The 23,448-nt window shown below is 41.5% G+C and overlaps 2 protein-coding genes across 7 annotated transcripts in view; one reads left to right on the top strand and one right to left on the bottom strand.

The window, feature by feature from the left end:
- The window catches only part of LOC115163124 (limbic system-associated membrane protein), a 1,234,562-nt gene extending 1,226,048 nt beyond the window's left edge, over positions 1 to 8,514 (top strand). For all 6 annotated transcript variants that reach the window (XM_029714758.1, XM_029714756.1, XM_029714759.1 and 3 more), the window contains 2 exons: positions 7,749 to 7,897; positions 8,264 to 8,514. In XM_029714758.1, coding sequence (XP_029570618.1) covers positions 7,749 to 7,897; positions 8,264 to 8,361 — 247 coding nt within the window. In that variant the 3' untranslated portion in view covers positions 8,362 to 8,514. The remainder of the gene's footprint in view (positions 1 to 7,748; positions 7,898 to 8,263) is intronic.
- A 4,348-nt stretch (positions 8,515 to 12,862) lies between these two features.
- LOC115163126 (neuromodulin) lies at positions 12,863 to 22,702 on the bottom strand. The gene is made up of 3 exons (XM_029714761.1): positions 22,462 to 22,702; positions 16,440 to 17,058; positions 12,863 to 13,700 (listed from the first exon to the last, which is right to left on the bottom strand). The coding sequence occupies exons 1-3, from the start codon at positions 22,489 to 22,491 to the stop codon at positions 13,618 to 13,620; spliced, it is 732 nt and encodes a 243-aa protein (XP_029570621.1). The 5' UTR covers positions 22,492 to 22,702; the 3' UTR covers positions 12,863 to 13,617.
- Between the last annotated feature and the right edge of the window lie 746 nt (positions 22,703 to 23,448).

Consider the following 23,448-nt stretch of genomic DNA (forward strand, 5'->3'; position numbering starts at 1 on the left):
GCATTGTGATGTTGTTTGAGTCCCAGATTTCCCATTTAGTACATATCCTTTCGTCATAATGGAAGAAGAACTTGCTCTATCATCAAAGGAGGCTGGTGGGATGAGCTATAGGAGGATGGGCACATTGTTATGGCTGGAATGGAATAAATGGAATGGTATCAAACATATGGAAACTACGTTTGACTCCGTTCCATTGATTCCATTCCAGTCATTACAATGAACCCGTCCTTCTATAGCTCCTCCCACCAGACTCCTCTGCCTATCATATGAAAATGTAAAAGTTGTCTACGGAACCATTTTCATACCTGTGACAGAGAGGACACTTTTATAGAGGAGAGCTGTAGGTGGCCATTTGTATGTGATCATATTCCAACTAAGCAATGACAACCATGTTCCTTTCTCTTAGCACTAGTCATGTAATAACCTCTGAGATTGCTTCACTGTAACATATTCAGGGGCTATGCAAAGCAGAAAAGTGAAAGTGTTTATGGTAATATCCATGAAAATAAAATAACACACACTAAACAGTCTTTGTAAGCTCTATGTCAAGTCGATGATTGTGATAAAAAAAAAAAAATTAAACTGAGGAGCAAAAGTCGTCTAGATACTCAGTATAGAATTGATGATTGTTCAGATATTTCAATTGTTCAGTACCATTATCTTATAACAACGGGTCAGAGTTGATTTGGTCTAGTGTGAAACGCTCTATCTGGAAATTGATCCTTGATTGCGATACGGTTTTGGAAACCTTTAACACTCAACTATTGGGGCAGCAGGTAGCCAAGTGGTTAGAGCATTGGACTAGTAACCGAGAGGTTGCAAAATTGAATCCCTGAGCTGACAAGGTAAAAATCTGTCCTTCTTCCCCTGAACAACGCAGTGGGTTACACTGTTCCTAGGCCCTCATTGAAAATAAGAATTTGTTCTTAACTGACTTGCCTAGTTTAATAAAGGTAAAGAAAATGTAATTATCATCACAAATTTTTTTGTACAAATGCAAAACATACATTTACTGCACTGGTTTATCGGACACCCACGAAGATGGGGGGGGGGGGGGGCGGCACGAGTTCTGGGGGGCCTTGCACCTGTTATCAATGTCATTTTTTTCATTTTTTACATATAATTTTCCTATGTACTAGGAGACTAAGTGTTTTGTTTCTTGGGCTTCAGGAATGTGACTGAAAAAGTGCCCAGGTCTTGAAAACGAACAAATTAAACTGATTGAAAGTATTAGCAGTATATCGGCAAACAAAGGCCGTGGTGAAGGCTACGACAGCGCCAGTGCATATCAGACCGAGAGCCTTAGGTAGTTCTTTATGATTTTTAGTTTAGAAAACAATCTCTCCATAGAAGCGACAGTTACAGGGATGGTTAAAAATAGCTTGATTGCCGTAGCAACATCAGGGAAACTGGGCAGAAGTCGGGAGTGGTGCTTCAAATGCATCAGTTCAGCAACATCTTAAATTCAGCCTCTCATTCGCCTTAATTCCCGGCCTCAACACCTTACGGAAAGAGATGAACTATATAGAAAGCTCTGGGGGCAGGTTGTCTGGATACTGGACAGCTAAAACATTGGTAAATGCAAACAGGTTACCATATTTAGCAGACAACAGTTCTTGAGGGCTTTGAACAAAAAAATGTTAGTTCATACTGATGAACTGTCGTTTGAGTTGTGTGGTTGCAATATCAACAGTCCCTTATCTCTGGAATATGTATATTGGCATTCATCACTCAAGACTAAATTGTGTGCAGTGCAATGGACACCTGCTCTTTCATTGACCTAGACTGACCAGGTGGAAGCTATGACACTTTATTGATATCACTTGTTAAATCTACTTCAATCAGTGTAGATGAAGGGGAGACAGATTAAAGAATGATTTTTAAGCCTTGAGACAATTGATACATGGATTGTGTATGTGGGTGAATGTTCAAGACAAAAGATTTAAGTGCCTTTGAAAGGGGTGTGGTAGTAGGTGCCAGGCTCATCGGTTCGTGCCCAGAACTGCAATGCTGCTGGGCTTTTCATGCTCAACAGTTTCCCATGTGTATCAAGAATGGTACACCACCCAAAGGACATCCAGCCAACTTGACACAACTGTGGGAAGCATTGGAGTCTCAACCCCGCCCTGTGCAACAGGGTCCTGGACTTTCTGACGGGCCGCCCCCAGGTGGTGAAGGTAGGAAACAACATCTCCACCCCGCTGATGCTCAACACTGGGGCCCCACAAGGGTGCGTTCTCAGCCCTCTCCTGTACTCCCTTTGCACCCATGGCTGCATGGCCAAGAACGCTTCCAACGCAATCAGTGGGATTGCAGATGACACTACAGTGGTACATAACCTCTCATCCCTCAACGTCAACAAAACAAAGGAGATGATCGTGGACGTCAGGAAACAGCAGAGGGAGCACCCCCCCATCCACATCGACGGGACAGTAGTGGAGAAGGTGAAAAGTTTTAAGTTCATACACATCACACACAAACTGAAATGGTCCACCCACACAGACAGCGTGGTGAAGAAGGCGCAACAGCGCCTCTTCATCCTCAGGAGGCTGAAGAAATTTGGCTCGTCATCTAAAACACTCACAAACTTTTCCAGATGCACAATCGAGAGCATCCTGTTGGGATGTATCACCGACTGGTACGGCAATTGCACCGCCCTCAACCACAAGGCTCTCCAGAGGGTGGTGCGGTCTGCACAACGCATCACCGGGGGCAAACTACCTGCCCTCCAGGACACCTACAGCACCCGATGTCACAGGAAGGCCAAAAAGATCACCAAGGACAGCAACCACCCAAGCCACTGCCTGTTCACCCCGTTACCATCCAGAAGGCGAGGTCAGTACAGGTGCATCAAAGCTGGGACCGAGAGACTGAAAAACAGCTTCTATCTCAAGGCCATCAGACTGTTAAACAGCCATCACTAACACAGAGAGGCTGCTGCCAACATACTGACTCAAATCTCTGGCCACTTAAATAAACAGACTTAATAAAGGTATCATTAGTCACTTTAAATAATGCCACTTTAATAATGTTTACATATCCTACATTACTCATCTCATATGTGTATACTGTATTCCACACCATCTACTGCATCTTGCCATATATTTATATGTACATATTCTTATTCATCCTTTTACATTTGTGTGTGTTTGTGTGTATAAGGTAGTTGTTGTGAATTTGTTAGATTACTTGTTAGATTTTATAGTCGGAACTAGAAGCACAAACATTTCGCTTCATTCGCATTAACATCTGCTAACCATGTGTGTGTGACTAATACAATTTGATTTGATTTGAGTCAACATGGGCCAGCATCCCTGTGGAACGCTTTCGACATCTTGTAGAGTCAATGCCCCAACAAATTGATGCTGTACTGAGGGAGTAAAGGGGTGCAACTCAACATTAGGAAGGTGTTCTTAATGTTTTGTGCACTTAGTCTTTCCTGAGACATTGTGCATTATACCCTATCTGGGGTGGCAATACTCAGTATAGAACACAGTTGGGCCATAACCTGGACCAACAGGCCATGGTGAAAACACCCGAGTCTCTCAAGTTGGATTTCATTTGATTTAGGCCTAATTTAATTTTCAGCCCATTTGTTTAGGCTATTTGCCAGACAAACCCCGCTGCGTTCAACAATAAATAGTGGCTGAAATTATCCTCAAATCGACAATGTTTTCCCCCATTGTTAGTCTATTTGATGTGTTATTTTTATTAAAGGTTTATAAATAGCACCTAGATCGCACATAACTCGCTGCTATAGATAGTAGACTGCATAATGAAACAATTGTTTTGAGGGGGGACTTAATGCATTATTTGGCATTAATAGACTGGTTTTACGCACAACAACTTTTTATACAAGCTGGAAGAGAGCGCGATGACAGCTTAGTTCAGGCAGGTCCAGGACAGCTGTATATTCTAAAAAAATCAGTTGGTGTTGTTATTCTAAAAAAATCAGTTGGTGTTCTGTTGTATCGAAAATGTATTTGACATTCTGCTTTGTTGTAATTTCCAACTTTAATTACTGAACAAGTAATTACATTATTACCACCAGCCAGCAGTCTAAAAATGGCAGCATTGCGACACCGTGTATAGCTTCGTGAAATGTTAGGCTTAACCTGAGAAAATGGCGACCAAATAGGGCTACCAATAAACATTTATCTATTAGGTAAAGCAAAGCCATGCCCTGGCACCATAGAAAGCCTGCCATCGATTCGATAGGCATGCAGCCGCATAGACATGTTGCAATTTCAGCGCCATGGACAGCGAACGGTTGTCTACTTTGTGAGTGGCTGTCTGGCTGACATTCGATTATTACAACGCCAACAACCTACACATCTCAAGGAACCATGGAACCTTGTGGGTTACAATCTTACTGTAGTTGTTTTGTTCCCCTGAACTCCTGGCTTGGTTATTTCTTGAGATAAATCCACATCTCATGGCATCTGTTTTTGCGGATCCAGCGATATGCCACAACCCAAAATGAATGGGAAAGATAAGCACCATATAATTTCCAGATTTGCTGTGCTGATCTTTTCATTTAGGGTTGAGTAATATAGCTGGATCTACACAGCCAATGGCATGGGATGTGGACTCGTGTTGACATTAGACTACCTTTGAGGTCAGAAAACATCTGCCACACTTTGACTTGAAACTCTGATATCCCTTAAAGTTCCCTTCCTTACCTCTGCATGATGTACAGTGTTATTACTTTGTCTCCTTCAACAACTTGCTTAGTGTAATACAATACCGTCATATCAAATCATGCTCGCCCAGCTGATTTTATGTCTTGTCTTTAACCATGAACTTAATGTACCTTATCAAGCATATTTACTTCCTCATTGCAAGAGGCTTGTTCCCCAACTTGTTTCCTGTAATTTCCTTTAACCTTACCAGCACTGACCTTGTCATGACTGCCCACGACTGCTGTTACATTTGAACTACTTTACCACTGAAATCTCCACACCATCTCCCAGTGGCATCTGATGTATAGGAATCCTGTACTACTTATTGATAGTGTAGCAATTAGCATTTCCCAAGACTGACCCACTCCTCCTAATCTTCTACTGGGGATTCTGAGGCTCATTACTGTTGCTGCCGCTTGGTCCTTTGATCTGGAACCTCCCGGTCCTCTGTTAGTCTCTAGTTTCTGATTACATCCCGCGTCTTGGCATCTGCCCTGAACTATGCTGCGTGAAAGTCTTAGGGGAAGAGGGGGGGTAGTACAGTATAGCCTGGTTAACACTGACTGAACACTGCACTCACTCATTGTGAACTGAAACGATGGTGAGCGTAGAGTTCAGTCGGGTTTAACCAGGCTAGTTACAGTAGGTTGGTTCTCGTTCAGCCTCCTGTGCTGCTCAGAGCCTGACATTCCGACAGTGTTGAATATGGGACAGCGTTTTTGTTTCTCCCCATCGACATGAGTTGCTGTCACAACCACTTGAGAACATTTTTCATTTTCCTTGCCACCTACAAAGCTCGACATGTCTTGTTGATTTCCTACTTCTGTCACTCACCGTTTCCTGTAATAGCCTACTTTAGATGCACCCACATGCAAACTGGAGAGGCGAGGAACGAGATGTGTCTGCCTGATTGTTTGACACATTCCCGTTCAAACCAGTCACCCTCTCTGTACCCTTTGCCCCATTTCAATACCGAAATCAAATCTGTCCTTCTGTTAAAGAATGGCTGTGACTTCTTGAAGTTAATATGTAATTTAAAAGACATGTGCTGCCATCTGCTGCCATCTGCCAGTGGAAGATGATGGTGCAATGAACTAGGTATTATTTGGATCCATTCACTGGATGCTTCAGACTTCACACAATTGCTTATGACCAGACCAGGAAATGTTGTATTCCCTATTGCTCAACCTTGTACATGTAAATCTGTCTTCCTCCATTTAGTATGATATGTTACGAATTCCAATTTGTTGTGGCTAATGTTGGCTAGGTGGCTAACGTTAGCTAAGCTAGGTGTTAGGCTTAAGGGTTTAAAGTTAGGAGTTAGGTTAGGGTTAGTTAACATGCTATGTAGTTGCAAAGTAGCTAAAAAGTAGTAAGTAATTGCAAAGTTGCTAAGATGCTGAAGTTGTCCGTGATGAGCTTCGAACACGCAACCTTTGGATTGCTAGACGTTTGCATTATATGCCCACCTATCCACCCCAAACAACCACTTACCCTCCCTCCTTTCGTTTTCGCCTGAACTAACTTTCTGTCTTAGGGAACCACACCATGCTGCTAGAACCACACCCAATCATCTAACAGCATGCATGTGTTCTGAAATCCCATAGAGCCTTTAGTGTCTAGGGAGTCACCTGGCCCAGGTTTGATATTTTGGTCTAATGTCATTTTCCATGACATGAGCCACGTGTCTTTATTGGCCTTATCATCACTGGTGGTGTCAACGATCCCACTGAAGTTTTGTAGTCCCTCCATACTCCACCCAATGTGTCCCACTAGAGTTTTGTAGTCCCTCCATACTCCACCCAATGTGTCCCACTAGAGTTTTGTAGTCCCTCCATACTCCACCCAATGTGTCCCACTAAAGTTTTGTAGTCCCTCCATACTCCACCCAATGTGTCCCACTAAAGTTTTGTAGTCCCTCCATACTCCACCCAATGTGTCCCACTAAAGTTTTGTAGTCCCTCCATACTCCACCCAATGTGTCCCACTAAAGTTTTATAGTCCCTCCATACTCCACCCAATGTGTCCCACTAAAGTTTTATAGTCCCTCCATACTCCACCCAATGTGTCCCACTAAAGTTTTATAGTCCCTCCATACTCCACCCAATGTGTCCCACTAAAGTTTTGTAGTCCCTCCATACTCCACCCAATGTGTCCCGCTAGGAGGATGTCAGCACTTTTTCAACTTTCTGCTTCCCCACCACCAGATTATGCTGTCTCGCTTTCCTTTTTATGCAAATGTTTTATACTACCGTGTGTCAGCGCAAAACCAAACCCACTGCCCCCTTAAGTCAGTCTCGGCTATCCTAGCACATTAGAGGTTGGATTAGTCTGAAGCCCTTCATACGTTACCTTAAGTGTGTCTCTATAATGTATTATACACTGAGTATACCAAACATCAGGAACACCTTCCTAATATTGAGTTGCCCTTTCACCCTCAGAACAGCCTCAATTCATCGGGGCATGATCTCTACAAGGTGTTAAAAGCGTTCCACAGGGATGCTGGCCCATGTTGACTCCAATGCTTCCCACAGTTGTGTCAAGTTGGCTGGAAGTCCTTTGGGTGGTGGACCATTCTTGTTTACACACGGGAAACATGAGCGTGAAAAACCCAGCAGCGTTGCAGTTCTGGACACAAACCGTTGCGCCTGGCACCTACTACCAAATCCAGTTCAAAGGCACTTACATCTTACGTCTTGCCCATTCACCTTCTTAAACCTGTCTTCTCCCCTTCATCTACACTGATTGAAGTGGATTTAACAAGTGACATCAATAAGGGATCATAGCTTTCACCTGGATTCACCTGGTCAGTCTCTGTCATGTTGTGTGTACTCAGTGTCAATAGACTCTATGATAAGGCAAACCAATGTTATCATAATTCATTATTTGTATGTAAATGTATGAGAGGAACTGTGTAAATATTGATTTTCACATTCACTTTTCTTTTGAAACGAGCTGACAATGTACAGTATGTATTCTAAAGACAAAAGTGGCAGACTAATCAGATGTCCCGAGTCTTATGCATATTGTGTTATAATGCCTAACGTGATGTGCCGTCTTGTCCAGGCTATCCAACGCCCAGGGAATCAGCATCCAGATCGTAGGGACCACAACTGTCCTGATGATCTCCAACGTTACAGAGGAGGACTATGGAAACTACACATGTGTTGCAACCAACAAACTCGGGATCCAAAATGCTAGTCTCTTCCTCTATAGTAAATAACTTTGGAATAATATGCAATCCCCCAAATCTCTTAATGAAATGTCTCTGAAATTAGACACATTAGACAATGTTACAAATTCTAGGCCCATTCCATTTAGATGTGGGACTAGAAAAGGCTGTATTACATGGTCTGACCACCAGATGTCACTCACTGCACACAAATTCATTCCTGTAGAGTCATAGCAGCAGTACCGATACTCAGACTGACTCAGACAGGCATGACAATGTATATACATTTACACATTATTACATCACATAGAAGTGACACATATTGAATGAAACATCAACAAAATGAATATGTTAGTCTTTAACTTCTCTTCCTCTGAATCTTTCTCTCTCCTTCTCCCTCTCTCTCCAGGACCTGGGACGGGTCGAGACCTCAACGGCGCCTCCTGCCTATCCCAGTCACTGTGGCTCCTCCTGGCCTCCATCACCTGCCTTCTCTTCAAGTGTTAATAACACCACCAACCTACCATTGTTATTACCTACCCGGTTATTACATTGAGACTGTTTGCATAACGTAACAAAAATCCTGATGTGCTTCGACGCACCAAACTAGATAATAAGAAGATAGAATGGGCTTATTAATAAGTTTTAGTAACAAAAAAATATGAAATGGAGAAAATGGAACAAACAGTGTTTTTTTTTAAAAAGAAACCGTTATTACTATTTGAAGATGCTGAAGTCTTGCTTTTCCACTGACATTACTCTTGTTTCAGTTGGGGGGGGGATTGGGTGTGGTTCATTGTATTTTGTCCCCAGGAATACATAAGTCTAAACTCCCAAATGGCAGGGATTTCAGGTCAAGTACAACAATCATGGATATCTATGAGAAGCACTGAGACATTCAAGTTACTGTTACTTTCCCAATGGAATTTTACTGTATTGTTAGACTAAAAGGTCATTGTAACCAGTGCATCATCAAACAATAATACGCCAATATATGTCCAAATATCGACATTTAAAAAATACAAAACGCTAGATTTGAAAGTGTTTATAAAAAGTGTCAAAGCCAACATACTTCAGTCAACATTACAGAAAAACAGTAGAACATGCAATGTTATATTTGGTATACTTCATTTCAATAGTAAAGGGATCATAAACGGGAGGAAATAGCCTCAGCCACATTAGATACATGGCAAGTTGCCTGATATTTGGATGCCTCAAAGGAGATGCACAATAACTGTGGGCTAGCATGGTTTGCATCAGCGCAAACCTTGATAGAAACGCTTGAAATGTGCAATCATCTTTATGTCGAAAAGGAAGACCTACTTTCATGACCTTCATCAAACAAAACATGCGTAATATTGATGCGTTACTGTATATACATTTTTTTTTAAGTGTCTCTATGATAAAAATAACTTGTTTCACCACTGCAACAAGAAAAATAGTAATTATTGTTACAGTATATGTTGCTTGTATGATTACAAACCAATTATATGCTGTTCAGTTTCTCTATGGCAAACTGTATTTAGCTTCAGAAATGGCCTGCCATATTAGCTTTTATGTTGTCAACTTTCTCCAATATATTTTGAGCTACCACAGTTATACTGCTGGAATGTGGATAGAAATGTATGACATGAATGATGTGCTTTTCTTTTCTGTTTTACAAGTATGTGTTTTCATAATGACATATGGAAATTCATAATTTATGGATTTATTTTCAATCATTTCCATTAATGGTGTATATACTTGAATCCAATGTCCTTATATATGAAGACACATTTAATATGTCCATATTTCTAAATAAGTCAGTCATTTCTTGATAATTAACTTGTAGTATTCCATGGCAGCAGCGCTTTGCACCATGCAAGTAAAACCACTAGAGAACAATGTTTTTAAAAGGGTTTAATAAGGTCAAGTTTGTGCATTTATTGTAGTTTTCCAATTACAACATTGTTTTAGTTTTTCTTTGAGTTGGGTACATAGATGTATTTGGTTTCTAAAATGAAAGCTCATGGAGAGTGACTATGAGCTGAATGCCAAAATGAATTGATGAACAACTGAGGCCAACGAAACAGATGGGACTCATGATGACATTGTACCGCTATCTGTCAAGTCAAATATTTCAAGTGTGTTCACAAAACCAACCTGTAATGTAAGTCATGCTCTCTGAAATCTCATCATCATTAAAAACCTCCACTGTATTCATACTGCTTCGGAACCATGACTGTAAGGTAGTTGTCCATCTAAGCAGTCTGAGTTCTTTGTTAAAAAACAGACTCGCTGTATGTTAGCCTTAGTGCTATACTGAGAATCTATCTGTGTGTCATCTCTGTATTTTCAATTACCCATAAAACAATGAACGCTAGGCCTACTGTACATCCTGCCTCTGGACGATAGTTTATTAACACTCCAATAAAGGGGTATGTATTATAATTTAATGGGAAGTGTTTTTACATGTCTGAATGGGAAGGCATGTGGACTATAGTACAGTACTGTATATGTCTACCTGTCAAAGCTAAAGCACTGGGGGAAAGCAGTGGGTGGTCTTGCAGTGATTGACAGTCTCCTCAGCCAGTGAGCCATCAGATGTTTAGCTGAAGTCTTTCCCAAGAGGAGGGGTCTCACCTGACTGCGCTGTACCCTGCCTATGAACACAGCCCCTGATCCCTTATGACTGATACCTGGGGAACTGAAGGGGACTGATATGTCTACCTAGATTCTTTCTAATAACAAACATTGCATCTCATCGCTGTATAAAATTGGCTTGTGTGTCTGCACACACCTTTGAGTTACTTTGGCTTGTTTTAAGCCATTGAAAGAGATACATGCGGCATGAATTACCAGTCATTTACATTGGCCACATGTTTATCCATCCCACCAAGCTATGGTTACATGTGTAACCCACCATCTTATGATTTACTCACCTGTATATAAAATGTTTTTAGAATATATTTAAGTTGGCTATCCCTAAGTTCACTTTGTTGATAATACTCCACTGTAGGACACAGAGGAATGTCACATTTCTACTTCCCTTTGTCACAAGAATGGAATTCCTAGACAATTATACAATCATTACACAGCAATGTCCCTGTTTTCTATTTGCTTTGATTAATGGTAACGTTATTGCGATTGATTTCTAAAAATGGTATGTAAAGGTATACAAGAAAATGTTTTGACGCAAAATAAAGTTGTTTGAATTCAGTGTTCTGTATTTGAATGTGGATTGAGATGTCAATGAGTAATCTTTTTGGAGAACGCTTGAAACACAGTATCTTCCTGGTACATTTGTGTTTATCACCATGTAACATGCAAATAAAATAATATACGTATTGTTAATTCTCATTGGGAGATTTGTGTCCTATACTGTATATTTCTGGAGTGCTTGACAAACTATAATCTGTTTTGGAAAAGGAGAGGGGTTTCTATGACACTTTCTAGACAGTTAACTCAGGCCCTTGGAAATGGACACTGACAAAGCTATCTGAACAGTGTGATCCCTGGAAGGAGAACTCTTGCCAGTAGGTACAGTCATTTGCATTGTCTGACTGAAATGATAGGCTTTATAGAAGGAAAGGGCCATTGTTATGGACACCGATGAACTCCTGAAATGGATGGAGTCAATTCATTTGCTGTGAGCCTTGTAGCGTTTTTATCTAACCTTTAAACTAGTAGGTCCCGTTGAGATAAAGACTCAAGGAAAAGACATGCTCTGGCATCAGATGACTCAGGAAGGGGTGGGGGTAATTACGGTGGCTTTTAAAATCTAGTGCTAGGTTGGGGTCAATTACAATTGAATTTGAAAATCCAATTCAATTCTTGAATTCACTCATGAAGTGGAGAATTTATGTTGAATTATCTTCAAGTTTTGGAATTGAATTAGAATTACATTGTTTGTATATTTACCAGTAAATGATATTTTTTTACATTGCACATAGTATAAGAAATTAACTGTAAGATTTGTTTTTAATCATTTCAACCTGTATTCCAGCATAGCTAGGCTGCCGGAACAGTGATATAATCAGCCTGAACGCCTGAGGGATTTGAATTGGAATTTGTGGAATTGTTGGGGATAATATTGAATTGGGAATTAAATTATTGGAATTTACCTAACATTGGAATTCAGAGGAATTGAATTATCTCTGAATTCAAAGACTGACCTAGAATTTGAATGAAACTAATTGGGAATTTACAGGGAAAGAGAATTTAATTAGAATTGAATTTGTGGAATTGACCCCAACCCTGGACAACACATGTACACTACCAGTCCATCCATCATGATAAATCTTTCTGGTGATTATGAAACAATAGCTGATCCTCCAACACAGACCTGACCAAGTGGAAGTGTTTTTGTCAAATACTGGGAGTATGGAAGAATGGGTGTATCTATAACCTATCTAGCTTTTTTTTTAAAAGAGAGAGAAAAAGTGAGCTGTATGTTTTTACTGTCAAGTCAATTGGGCTCGATTCAATCCGTCGTGCTGAAGATCTGCGTTTTAGTTCGATTGATATTTAAAGTCAATGTTCCTGTGTTAGCGGAGACTACATTCACTGTGAACACTCCATATGTCGGCTCTAATCAGAAATAACCTTTACATTTCAAGTGCGCTATAGCGCTGAACCTCAGATTGAATCGAGACCCAAAAGTATAGCATTTGTTACTAATAAGCTGGGTATCGTTTCATGCCAGGAATTCAATTCAATATGTAGTGCTGAAGAGCTGCCATACAGCACAATAGAAATGTAAAGCCATTGTTCCAGAGTACTGCATTCACAGTAAACGCTGCAATGGTCGACTCAATCAGAAATGACCTTTAAATTTCAATGGCGCTATAGTGCTGAGCAATACGAATTTGAATCGAGCACCAAGCCCTAAGCTGCAGGTGCCATTACACTCCACTAGATGTCTCTAGATCTCATTAATAATAATACTATTATAGTCCAATTCAGTCTTTATGTGAAAGTGGCTTCATTAGCAAATATTTTGTTTGGCAGGTGAAATATATTCCACAACTTATGATGGTAATTGGCACATTGCTTTATTTTGAAAACAGACATTGAAACCATGATTTTTTTCTCTCACAATTTAACTCCTTAGATTCAAACTGGACATTGCACTCACAGGAACATAGGAAAAGTTTTTTTGTTTTGTTTGTTTGATTTTCTTTTTAACATCAGTGCAAGAGTAATTCCAATTTATATCAAACTGTCATAACAACACCAAGGACATCAAAAAGAAGCCACTTTTTTTTTGTATTGTGACTGCGAAAATGTCCTCTTAGTGGAAGAGTTCCCATGCAAGTTGTTAAATGGTTCATGCTAATCATGTAATTTGGAAGGGGGTTTTAGTTGTGGGGCCAACAACATGTCGTAGTACTCATCGTTTTCCATAAAGTCGTGAAAATCATGTCAGACTTGTTCGTTTTCTAAGTGCGGAAGGAGAAGGACCTGTTACTCAAAGAACATAAACCAAGCTTGATAAACTCAAGCAGAATATGAAAATGTCCTGTCCTGCTTGTAGGGTTTTGAAACTCAGTTCAAAATGTGGACACGTCCAACCATCGAATCAATAATGTAAGATACAGAACATACCTAAATTATACCACTTATAGCTTGAACCAAAAAACGCATGTTGGAAACTCCCCCAACATATGAAAATCATTGCCACACAAAAAATGACAAACAAATTAAAATGGACTGTCTTCACATTCAGAAGGAGAAGAGTCACCCTTTAAATTCATTTGTAATCATAGTATTTTTTTCTCTATGTTAAACTTTCGCTTGGTCCTCCTTGGACTCCTCCTGGTCTGCCTCTGCTGGAGCCTCAGCTGGTTGGGATTCTTCGGCACCATCTGAAAGAAGAAATAAGGAGGGAGGGAAGGAAGGAAGGAAGGAAGGAAGGGAGGGAGGGAGGGAGGGAGGGGAGGGGAGGGGAGGGGAGGGGTGGGGAGGGAGAAAGAGAGAGAGAGAGTAGCAACAGTTCATTCCTCCATGAACCTGCTAGATGGGATTCTCAAGTCCAAGACTAAATCTAAAGAAATCTACTCTGATTTTGGTACAGCTGGCCTACATAATTTTTTTTTACAATTGTACAATTTTATTGCAATTGTACTATGATTTTTAATTTTTAACCCTGTGAGACCTAAGCATAGATCCAAATCAGATTTTAACCCCGTGAGAACTAAGCATAGATCCAAATCAGATTTTTAACCCTGTGAGACCTAAGCATAGATCCAAATCAGATTTTTAACCCTGTGAGACCTAAGCATAGATCCAAATCAGATTTTAACCCTGTGAGACCTAAGCATAGATCCAAATCAGATTTTAACCCTGTGAGACCTAAGCATAGATCCAAATCAGATTTTTTTACCCGTCAGAAATACTTAAATACTTATGAAAATGAAAATAATCCGTTTTTGGAATTTCAAGTTTGTAGAAAGAAATTCTGAAAACGTAAAAATGCAACATTGGACTTGGTAGCAAAAATGTGTGGTAAGAAAACGGAAATTACATGAAAATCACATCAAAATGGATCAAAAACATTTACATGTGATGGAAAATATTGAAGTCATATTTTGTCTGAAATAGGCAAATTGATCGACTTGACCAATTGAAATGTTTGTATTTTGCTATCAAAAACAGAATAAACAATTTGTGTTTTTTTTATATGTATGGATAAGATATTTAGTTGTCCTTTTTCGGTTATTTTGGAGAGATAATCTATCTTACTTCTTTACCATAAAATGGCAGTATTATTTTAATGTATATTCATTTTTCTTCTTTTGATGTGTAGAAGGGACATCAAAGTTACTTAAGTATTTGGTTGTCCATATTACTTGCAGAATTTGGAAGGGAAACAATGTCTCAGTTTGGCAACCCTTCAAGCCTAATGTTGCATTTTTGCAGCACTTACGAAACTACCTCTAGCTCAAAACGTTTTTTTTTCTTGATATGTTTTTTTCTACATAATCACTACATCTTAGAGAAGACAGAAAAAATATTTCAAGGCATGTACTTGCATGGATGGCCTACAACATTTGCTTGTGTAGGGGACCGGTGTGGTCTCAGATGAGTGGACAGTTTTCTAATGTTTCAGAGGCTACTGATGCCACAATAATCATACCAACACACAACAAATACTACTAAGAGATACAGTACATCTGGGTCTAAGGAGATGCACTTTGTAGTGTTTGCCATAATTGCTTTGTTTAGGACCTGTACAGGATGCAATTTAGGAAATGTATTTTTCCAACATTGGGTCTCACAGAGTTAAGGCTTATTTTCCCTATGAGTTGTTAGTATGACATGTAGATGTTCTTTCCTATCCAAGCTATTTTCCTAATTTCCTGGAGGTAATGATGTCATCATGACTGCATTGACTTTAATCATCAGCATGACATCATCTGTGCTAGTCATCCACCGGGAATCAGAGATGGCGCTAGACTTGCGTGTATGTGACTCATGATAGATGACGCACACAGCGCTTGGTATTCTACGGGCAGGTTTCAGGTAAGGGAGTGGTAACCATGCAATCACTGTGAAAATATTGACATTTCAACCCATCCTAGAAGATGAGCTCATTTATTATTTATCCCGATTTCTCTCTCTGGGGATCAATAAAGTTGATTTCAGTCATTCATTAAATTGTCATAAAAGTCTCAATCAATAATATTTCTGTGAAAGGTCTTCCAACAACACTGTCTTGTGTTTCATTGTGTATAGACCCTGAATATACCGGACAGATAATATAAACACCTCCACTGCTACATATTGAATATTAAAATATGTCGTTTTTGTCATTATTGTTGAGCACTCCTCCTTTTCTTTCTTTGCTGAAGCTCGAAGGCCCACCTGAACTCCGCTAAAATATTGAATTCCATTTGTACTATATCCTTTACATTGGACTTTATGACCTAAATGTATGACCTAAACTAGTGCTTCATATGATGGTTAGCCATTCCAGGTCATGCATGTCTTCACGGTCTGCTGGTTTCCGTCTTAATTGACCAGTTTGAGTAATTTATCATTCGTTAAGTCTGAAAACCATGGCCAGGTATCCCGGGTCTACACCAGTAGTCAAGTATGTGTAACTATGACAACCTGCAGACAGTGCAGCCCCTATGACCTAGTTTATCCCAGTCCTGTCTAAGCTTCTGTCCCAAATGGCACTTTGTACCCTGTAAAGTGCACTACTTTTAACCAGGGCCCATAGGGTAGTGCACTTTGTAGGGAATAGGGTGCCATTTAGGACAAAGACACTGATCCTCCTGTAGAGGATTCTGCACATATTCCATTAGGTAGGCTACATCATATAGTCTGGGAGTTCGAGGACTGGAACAAGATAACCTACTGAGCCTTTGCCCTTTTCTCTCATACTTAGAACCAATGAAAGATCATGTAAAGAGATTATGAGTAACAGCTTGACATGATGTCATTTTGTAAATTTGGCTCACAGACAATTTTATTCTTAATAATAAATGTATTATACGAGCTATTGTGTAGCCTATATGGTTTGTTTTGCGTTTGTAGCCTATTTCTAAGCTCATCTACATGGATGGGCATCTCAGAGGCTGGGTTACAATAAGGCCTACCTTTTTTGTCTTGTGTTTGGTGAGGCTCCTCCTTATCAGCCGTCTCACTGACAGTAGCAGCAGGCACGTCGGCTTGTTTGGACTCCTCCTGGGCAGCACCACCCTCCACACTCATTTCAGCACAATCAGTGGAGGGGTTTTGGGCAGAAACCGGAACCTCATTGCTGTCCACCTCTTTGGGCTTCTCCTTGGTGTCGCCAGGCTCCGCCTTGGCCTCCTCTTTGGAAGGCTCTGAAGGCGCCGCGGTGGGAGAAGCTGCTGCTGCGGCTACGGGAGAGGTGGCGACAGGGGCAGGAGAGTTTGCTGGCTTTTCTGAGATGGGGCTTTTGGCTTGGCTCGTCTCCTCCTCTTTAATCCCAGGGGGGGCTTTTTCCTCGGCAGCCTGCTCAGCCGCAGTGGGGACGTCCTTCTTCTCCTCTTCTCCATCTGCCGCCTCCTTCGCCTCCTCCTCTGGGACAGCTGGACTGGCCTCCTCATCCTCCTCTCCATCTTTCATTTTTTTCCGGAGTATGTGTCCACGGAAGCTGGCCTGGATTTTGGTGGCCGCCTTGTGGGCTTTGTCCTCTGGTTTCTTCTCATCCTGCTTGATTTCCTGGTCAGCCTCTTCATTCTTCTCAACCTTGGGAAAGAGACAGGATGTCAAGAAGTCATGAGCATATTAGAGGACAACAAACCACCAAGGGCTTACTATTAACATTTTGTGTCTGCCCTAAAATGAAGCAATATCATTGTTATCTAACCAACAAGAATTTCAATTGCCGCTTCAAAGAAACAAACAGGTACCCTTCCGGTGACCTACTAAGCTCTTAGAAAGCTGTGCCATCCCATCCTCGTGGCTAAATGTGAAAGGTCTCCAATGAAGTGGTATCAGAGGCCCATGCTCAACGGGCCTGCCAAATAGTGAGTGACAGTAACTATTATATGAAGCCCTTTTCTATCAACATCCAACCAATTACGTCTCTTATTGTGGCAGATGAACAGATAGCATTCCACCGTGGTGAACGCCATCGGATGTCACTCACATACAATCCCAAGGATTCTGAATAAGAACACTCCCAAAAGGCATCTCCAACAACACATCCCACCAACATACCCACCACCCAAAATAGATACTAGATTATAAGCAGAATCAAGGGAAATGAATAAAAGGTGGATTGTTCAAGGCAGAAGAAGGCACAGTCCGAGCAGGCGGTGAGAGTGGGATGTGGATCTGAGCACGGTTGTTCAGGTTTGGGTTGTAAAGAAGTTGCTGGCCATGGTTGGAGCAGAATTTAGGAAAAGATGAGGAGTGGGAGTGGGATAGGTGTTGGAGCCTGTACAGAGCGTCAAGATGTTACCTTTGATATCTGGATCCATAGTTGGAGTGGTCCATCAAATAGAGGGCTGTGTTATGATTCTTATAAATCTAATGAAAAAGAAATGAAGTGAAATAAGGAAAAATAAACAATGATGTTGAAATTGACAAAGCAAAAAATTATCAATACATTAAAAATGAATGAATAAATAAACAGCTTGTATTGTTTTGAATTATGAGTTTATCTCACACCGACAAACTATGTTAATCTGAAAATAATAGAGGGAACCAATGTAAAGGAAACGTAACAGGCAGTGTGGACTAAACCAAATCAAAGAGACAGTGATTCTAAATCTATGATGTAGCTAAGAGTATTACATGCTTTGTCTTTCACGATGTTCCCAATGTGACGTTTTCCAGAGGGATTCTTGCTTCTTGTTACAAATACGCTACATTTTTGGTCTCGTTGCATAATACGCCAAAGAGTGCTGCATGTGGATCAGTTACGTCTTGATGATTCATCTCATTTCCCATTAGTATTGGTTTTGCTATGTTTTTAGATAGTGTAATCGGTTACTATCATCAATAACATAGTCATAATAACATCAGTAATGGCGTACAGCATTGTTTAGTTACTAGATCCCTGAAAGCTGCTTTGTGGGTCCATCTTTGGTTGCTACCTCGTCAAGATGCACAGCCATCCTCCCCCCGAACGATCAAACGTTACCTTGACAACCAGAGTGCTACATGTAACTCATCACTCAGTGCCCTGTCTGCTGTTTTAGGCCAGTGGTTCCCAACCAGGGGTACTAGGACCCGTGGTCGTACTTGGCCTATCCACAGGGGGTACTTGAGAAGACTCATGAGACAATAGGCTTACTGTTAAAATGCACATGAGTGGGTACTTCAGGTGTACTCTGGGCAAAGCAAAATTCAGTTGGTGGTATGGTAACCAAAAAAGGGTGAAAACTACTGGTTTAGGCTATGAAAGACTATATGTTACTATGATTGACATTACACCTGACCCCTTGGGGAAGCAGCCAATAGGAAACCATAAATCAGGTTACTAATCAGGGTAGCAGGGAGGAGCTGGCTGTTCCATCGGTCAGGGCGTTTTTTTCAGGGTCTCTCTGTGTGTGTGTGTGTGCGTGCGTGTGTTCGTGCGTGCTTGCGTGCGGCACGTTTAGGAGGAGAAAGATGTCTTAATCACCTGCTACCAACAAATATATAATGTTTTTAAAGCTATGACTATGTATTATTTTGGAATAATTGAGTGGAGTGAAGTAATGTGCTAATGGAACAGTGAGATTTGATAGACTGTTAGAGTAGGAGGTGAATACAGTGTGTCTGGCACACCCTCACAGCCGTAATGGTATCTTTAATATGCATGATCTCATAGGTGCTCACAATTGCCAAATTTTGGTCTACGCACTTGCTCAAATAGAATGACTTATGGCGATTGAGAAGGGCGGCAGGTAGCATAGAGGTTAAGAGCATTGGGCCAGTAACCAAAAGGTCGCTGATTTGAATCCCTGAGCTGACTAGGTTAACAATCTGTCGATGTGCCCTTGAACAAGGCACTTGACCCTAGTTGCTCTGGATAAGAGCATCTCCTAAAAATGGCGAACATTTTGAATGCCCCCCAAAAAATGTGGGTCCCATGTGGCTTATTTAGTAGAGCATGGTGCTTGCAACACCAGGGTCGTGGGTTCAATTCCCACAGAGGACCAGTATGGAAAATGTATGCACTCACTAATGTATGTCGCTCTGGATAAGAGCATCTGCTAAACTTCAATTGTAAACTGTTTTGGGAATACGAGAGATGACGTCATTTTGGTATTAAGGGAAGATGTTTCATTGTCCATTTGGGGATTATAGGGGGGGTTTTGTTTGTTAGTTCGGATAAATGTATTGAGACCAGCTATAATTTTTCAAATAGGAGAATAGAACTCATTACACCGATTTTACAACAGTTTTACCACAATCAACCTATTTACATTGTCCGTTCAACCCACCAAACAATGAATTTGTATAGTCTACTAGGTGACTTCCCAGACATATGAATGGTAGAATGTCCAAAGCAATATATTTGCATGTTAAAGTCTGACGTTAACCAATGTACCTACAGCAATATAGGACATCATTTTGAGAGCCATGTCAAACTGATTTAATCTGACATTAGGAAATGTCTTCCAATCAGATGTCTGGGGAGAGTTCTGTATAGACAGTTCCAATGGTATTTTCCTACAAACCTACAGTATATCCCTTCTAAACCTCAATCACTGAAGATCTACAAATAATTGAATAATCAATCGATGTTAAAAAGCATCGGCATGTCAACTGACACCTAGACTCCTGAGACAGCTTCAGACAACTGTATTCAAACAACAATCTGATTCCTTAGTCACTCAGTGCATGATCTTTCCACTCATCAAACGAGCATATCTCAAAACTGTCTCTCAGGAACACTAGTTGCATTTGCCCTTTTAGATAGCTGATTGCCTGTAGATGATACACCACCAATAAAAGCCAGGCTATGGTATCTGAAAGACAACTGTACATTTCGGGCCCCAGCCACTGTCCTTGGGTGGGCAACCCTGTGTGAACCACACCCCACAGTGGGTTTATGGATGGATCTTTCAACGGTAGCCAGCCACCATCCCCCCACGTCAGACCACTGTCTCAGTTTGGAAACCATTAGGGACTTTGCCACAGGAGGGGAATGAGACTGCTGCTTGCACAAATGCACACAGCCGGTATTTGTATCCTCTTTTAATTCTTATTCGCTCAAGCAGACGCTCCCTAGCTCCTCCACATAGGTGAATGCAGCGTGCTAACGCAAAGACAGCCCTTATCTCAGTAAACCAACACTAATGATCTGTATGTGTTTGAACTGAATCAGTGTGTGTAATAAAAAGATAGCTTGGCTCTCACAGTGTAACTTACACACGACCACAGAAACCAGACAGGGAGAGGGTAAAAAAAGAAGTCTGCCAAGAAATATATGGTGTCTGTAGCAATATGTCCAGTAAAGGTATACCCTTGAATAAATCTCATCTTGATAGAAATATGTCTGGTTTTCTAGTGGATGGGAATGCAACTGAATCTCCCCCATTCTCCCTGAGCTGCTACTACCCACTCACACAGCACCACACCCTTTCATCCAGCTGTCTCCTCTCCTCTCCCTCCTCTTGCAGGAGAGAGGGGGGGGTTCAGGTGGAGGAGAATACATTCACCTACCCGCACAGCCTCATGCCTCTCCGACACACGCCTTATTCCCAGGACGGTGAATTAATGAGCGGTGTTGTACATGTTTTCGATGGCCCCAAGAATGATGTTCGCAACCAGATAATATTGAGCCATAATAGCCACCCTCATTTAATTAAATAGGCTGCTCTCTCTCGTTTGAACAAAGGCTCCACAATCACGGCTGGTCTGACAGCGTGCACTGGTGGCTCTGTTGAAAAACCTGGTTGCTGCTACTGCTGTATGGGTGTGTAGCTCTCTGTGCTTTTAACAGCAAGCTGAGAGCAATCTCTCTTGTTGCACCATTTATATGCTGTCTAAATCCAGACTTCATTCATTCATTAGCCAGTCCTCAAAAGCAGAAAGCAGAGTCTAAGGGCTGGATGCTGCATGGGAGGCGGTTATCCCTGTGGTGAGACTAGGTTACGATTCAGATAACAGCATTGTGTGGAGATAGGGTTTAATGCAGTATTAAAGCTGTGTGAGAGAGAGAGGGATGCCTCACCCACTTCAGTGCAATGTGCAGCCTGGCTGAGCTAAAATGACTCATACATGCTGACATTTAAGCAGCAATCAGGTGTTGATGGAATCCAGTGCTTTATGAAGCCGATGAAATCCTGATCACTCTAGATAGCTTCTGCAGATAGATAGCTCTGTGCTAACAAAAAACACCTTCTGCTAGCTACTTACATCAAGGTACTATCTCATACTGTACAACTCCAAGACCCACCCGTAGATTCACAACACCTTCCTTTTCTGAGAAACGATTCTCTGCTATGTATTCACCCATAAACATGTGAAGACCTAATTGACAATATACACTTTTAACCCCCGAACCGTGCTAATCCCTGTAAGGTCCTAATTTCCTGTTGAAATCCCCGGAGACACCGTGGCCAGAGGAGTTGAGTCTTAGTCAGTGGAGCCTTACCCCACCCTTTTTCCTCTGCAAACATGCCTTTCTATCTTCTTGTTTCTTAGAGATAACACCGAAATAGGATTTCTTAGTAGTGCATCAATTAAGAGAAGCCTTAAGGTAATTAAGACAGCATTGTGCTCAATGGAGGAAGTATCCCCAGTCTTCATGTATCCTGATTACAGTACAAAGCAGTCAAGGCAATCACAGAAGGCAGCAAACAGGTGCATCAAGTGTCTGTCAATACATCTTTCAGTGTGTAAAGTAGTGAATCGATAATAGTATAAAAGTCCTCAGCATCATGTTACAGGCTTATCTTACTGCTATTACAGTATGAGGTCTGGAAGCATTGTGGCTACTACACTCATTCAAACATAATTACATTAACAAGGCGTGTCCATTTTTCATCTGAGACATCACTGAAGTCCCAGTGAGCCAAGAAGACAAGACAATGAGATAGGCGTATCCTCAATTCAGTTACTGAAGTAGTTAATCCAAACATTGAACAATTTAGACACATTTTGAAACTGACAGATATGAATGAGAGAATCTGTAAAGAAAGCAGTTACCGGTTTTGTTCTTCTTATGCAGCACAGCATACTTGTAGTATCCTTTCTCTCTTTTCCCTTCTTTCCTTCCTTTTTGCCTTACACTTCTCTCTCACTCCCTCGCTCTCGCACTCTTGCACACGCTCACTGGCTGTATCAACAGCTGAGTCGCCTAATGCTTTTACTCATCACAATTTGCACACACACTCACTGTCTGCCTGCTCGCGCCTCTCTCTGACTTGGTGGCTAACAATGACTACAAGCCCACCCTTTAAAACCCCTCCTTCCCCTCCCTCTCTTCACGCTGACACCCCCTCCTTCTCGCTCTGTGATGAACCTATCCCCCTCTTCTCCCTCCGCCTCTCTCCTCCACAGGCGACCGGCATGCAGCCTTGCACTAGCGAGAGCTACAACCCCACCCTATACACGGCTCCTAGTATGAATGATTGAATACATCCAATCTGTCAACAGACAATTCCCATTCTTTGGCTTTTTCTCCCTTTTTTAGTCCCTCCTTACACGGCGGTACTGCTGAATAGCTTTTATATTAAAGAGGAGATTTTCCTGCTTAAATCCCACTCAGTCAGTGCTGTTAGTAAAGATCAATAAATAAACCAAGCTCCAGTCTAAATTACCTATGCCAATTCCCTGTTCTGGCAGAGACACCTGCATGTTGCTGCCAATGAGGATGTGTGAAACAGAGTGCTAATGCTTACACACGTCAATTTCTCTTCAGTGCTCTGTTCACATGGAAACAGTACCAGCTCTCACAGTGCTGTGGCCATGGAGGAGAGGAGGAAGGCCGGGTGTGGCAGGAGCCAGGCTCCATTCCCTCCTCTCTGCCCAAATTTGCGCAGAATCTGTTGTGATGACCAGGCACAATGCACGCTGTGGTGAGAGCCCCCACCCCCCTCTTTGACCAGAGAGAGAGGTGGGAGCAGATTCCAGACACACGAAGACAGGAGCCAGGGGGCTCTGCTCTGTCCTCACATGTGCTTCAAGATTATG

The sequence above is a fragment of the Salmo trutta genome, chromosome 26 (assembly GCF_901001165.1).
Source record: "Salmo trutta chromosome 26, fSalTru1.1, whole genome shotgun sequence".
NCBI lineage: Eukaryota > Metazoa > Chordata > Actinopteri > Salmoniformes > Salmonidae > Salmo > Salmo trutta.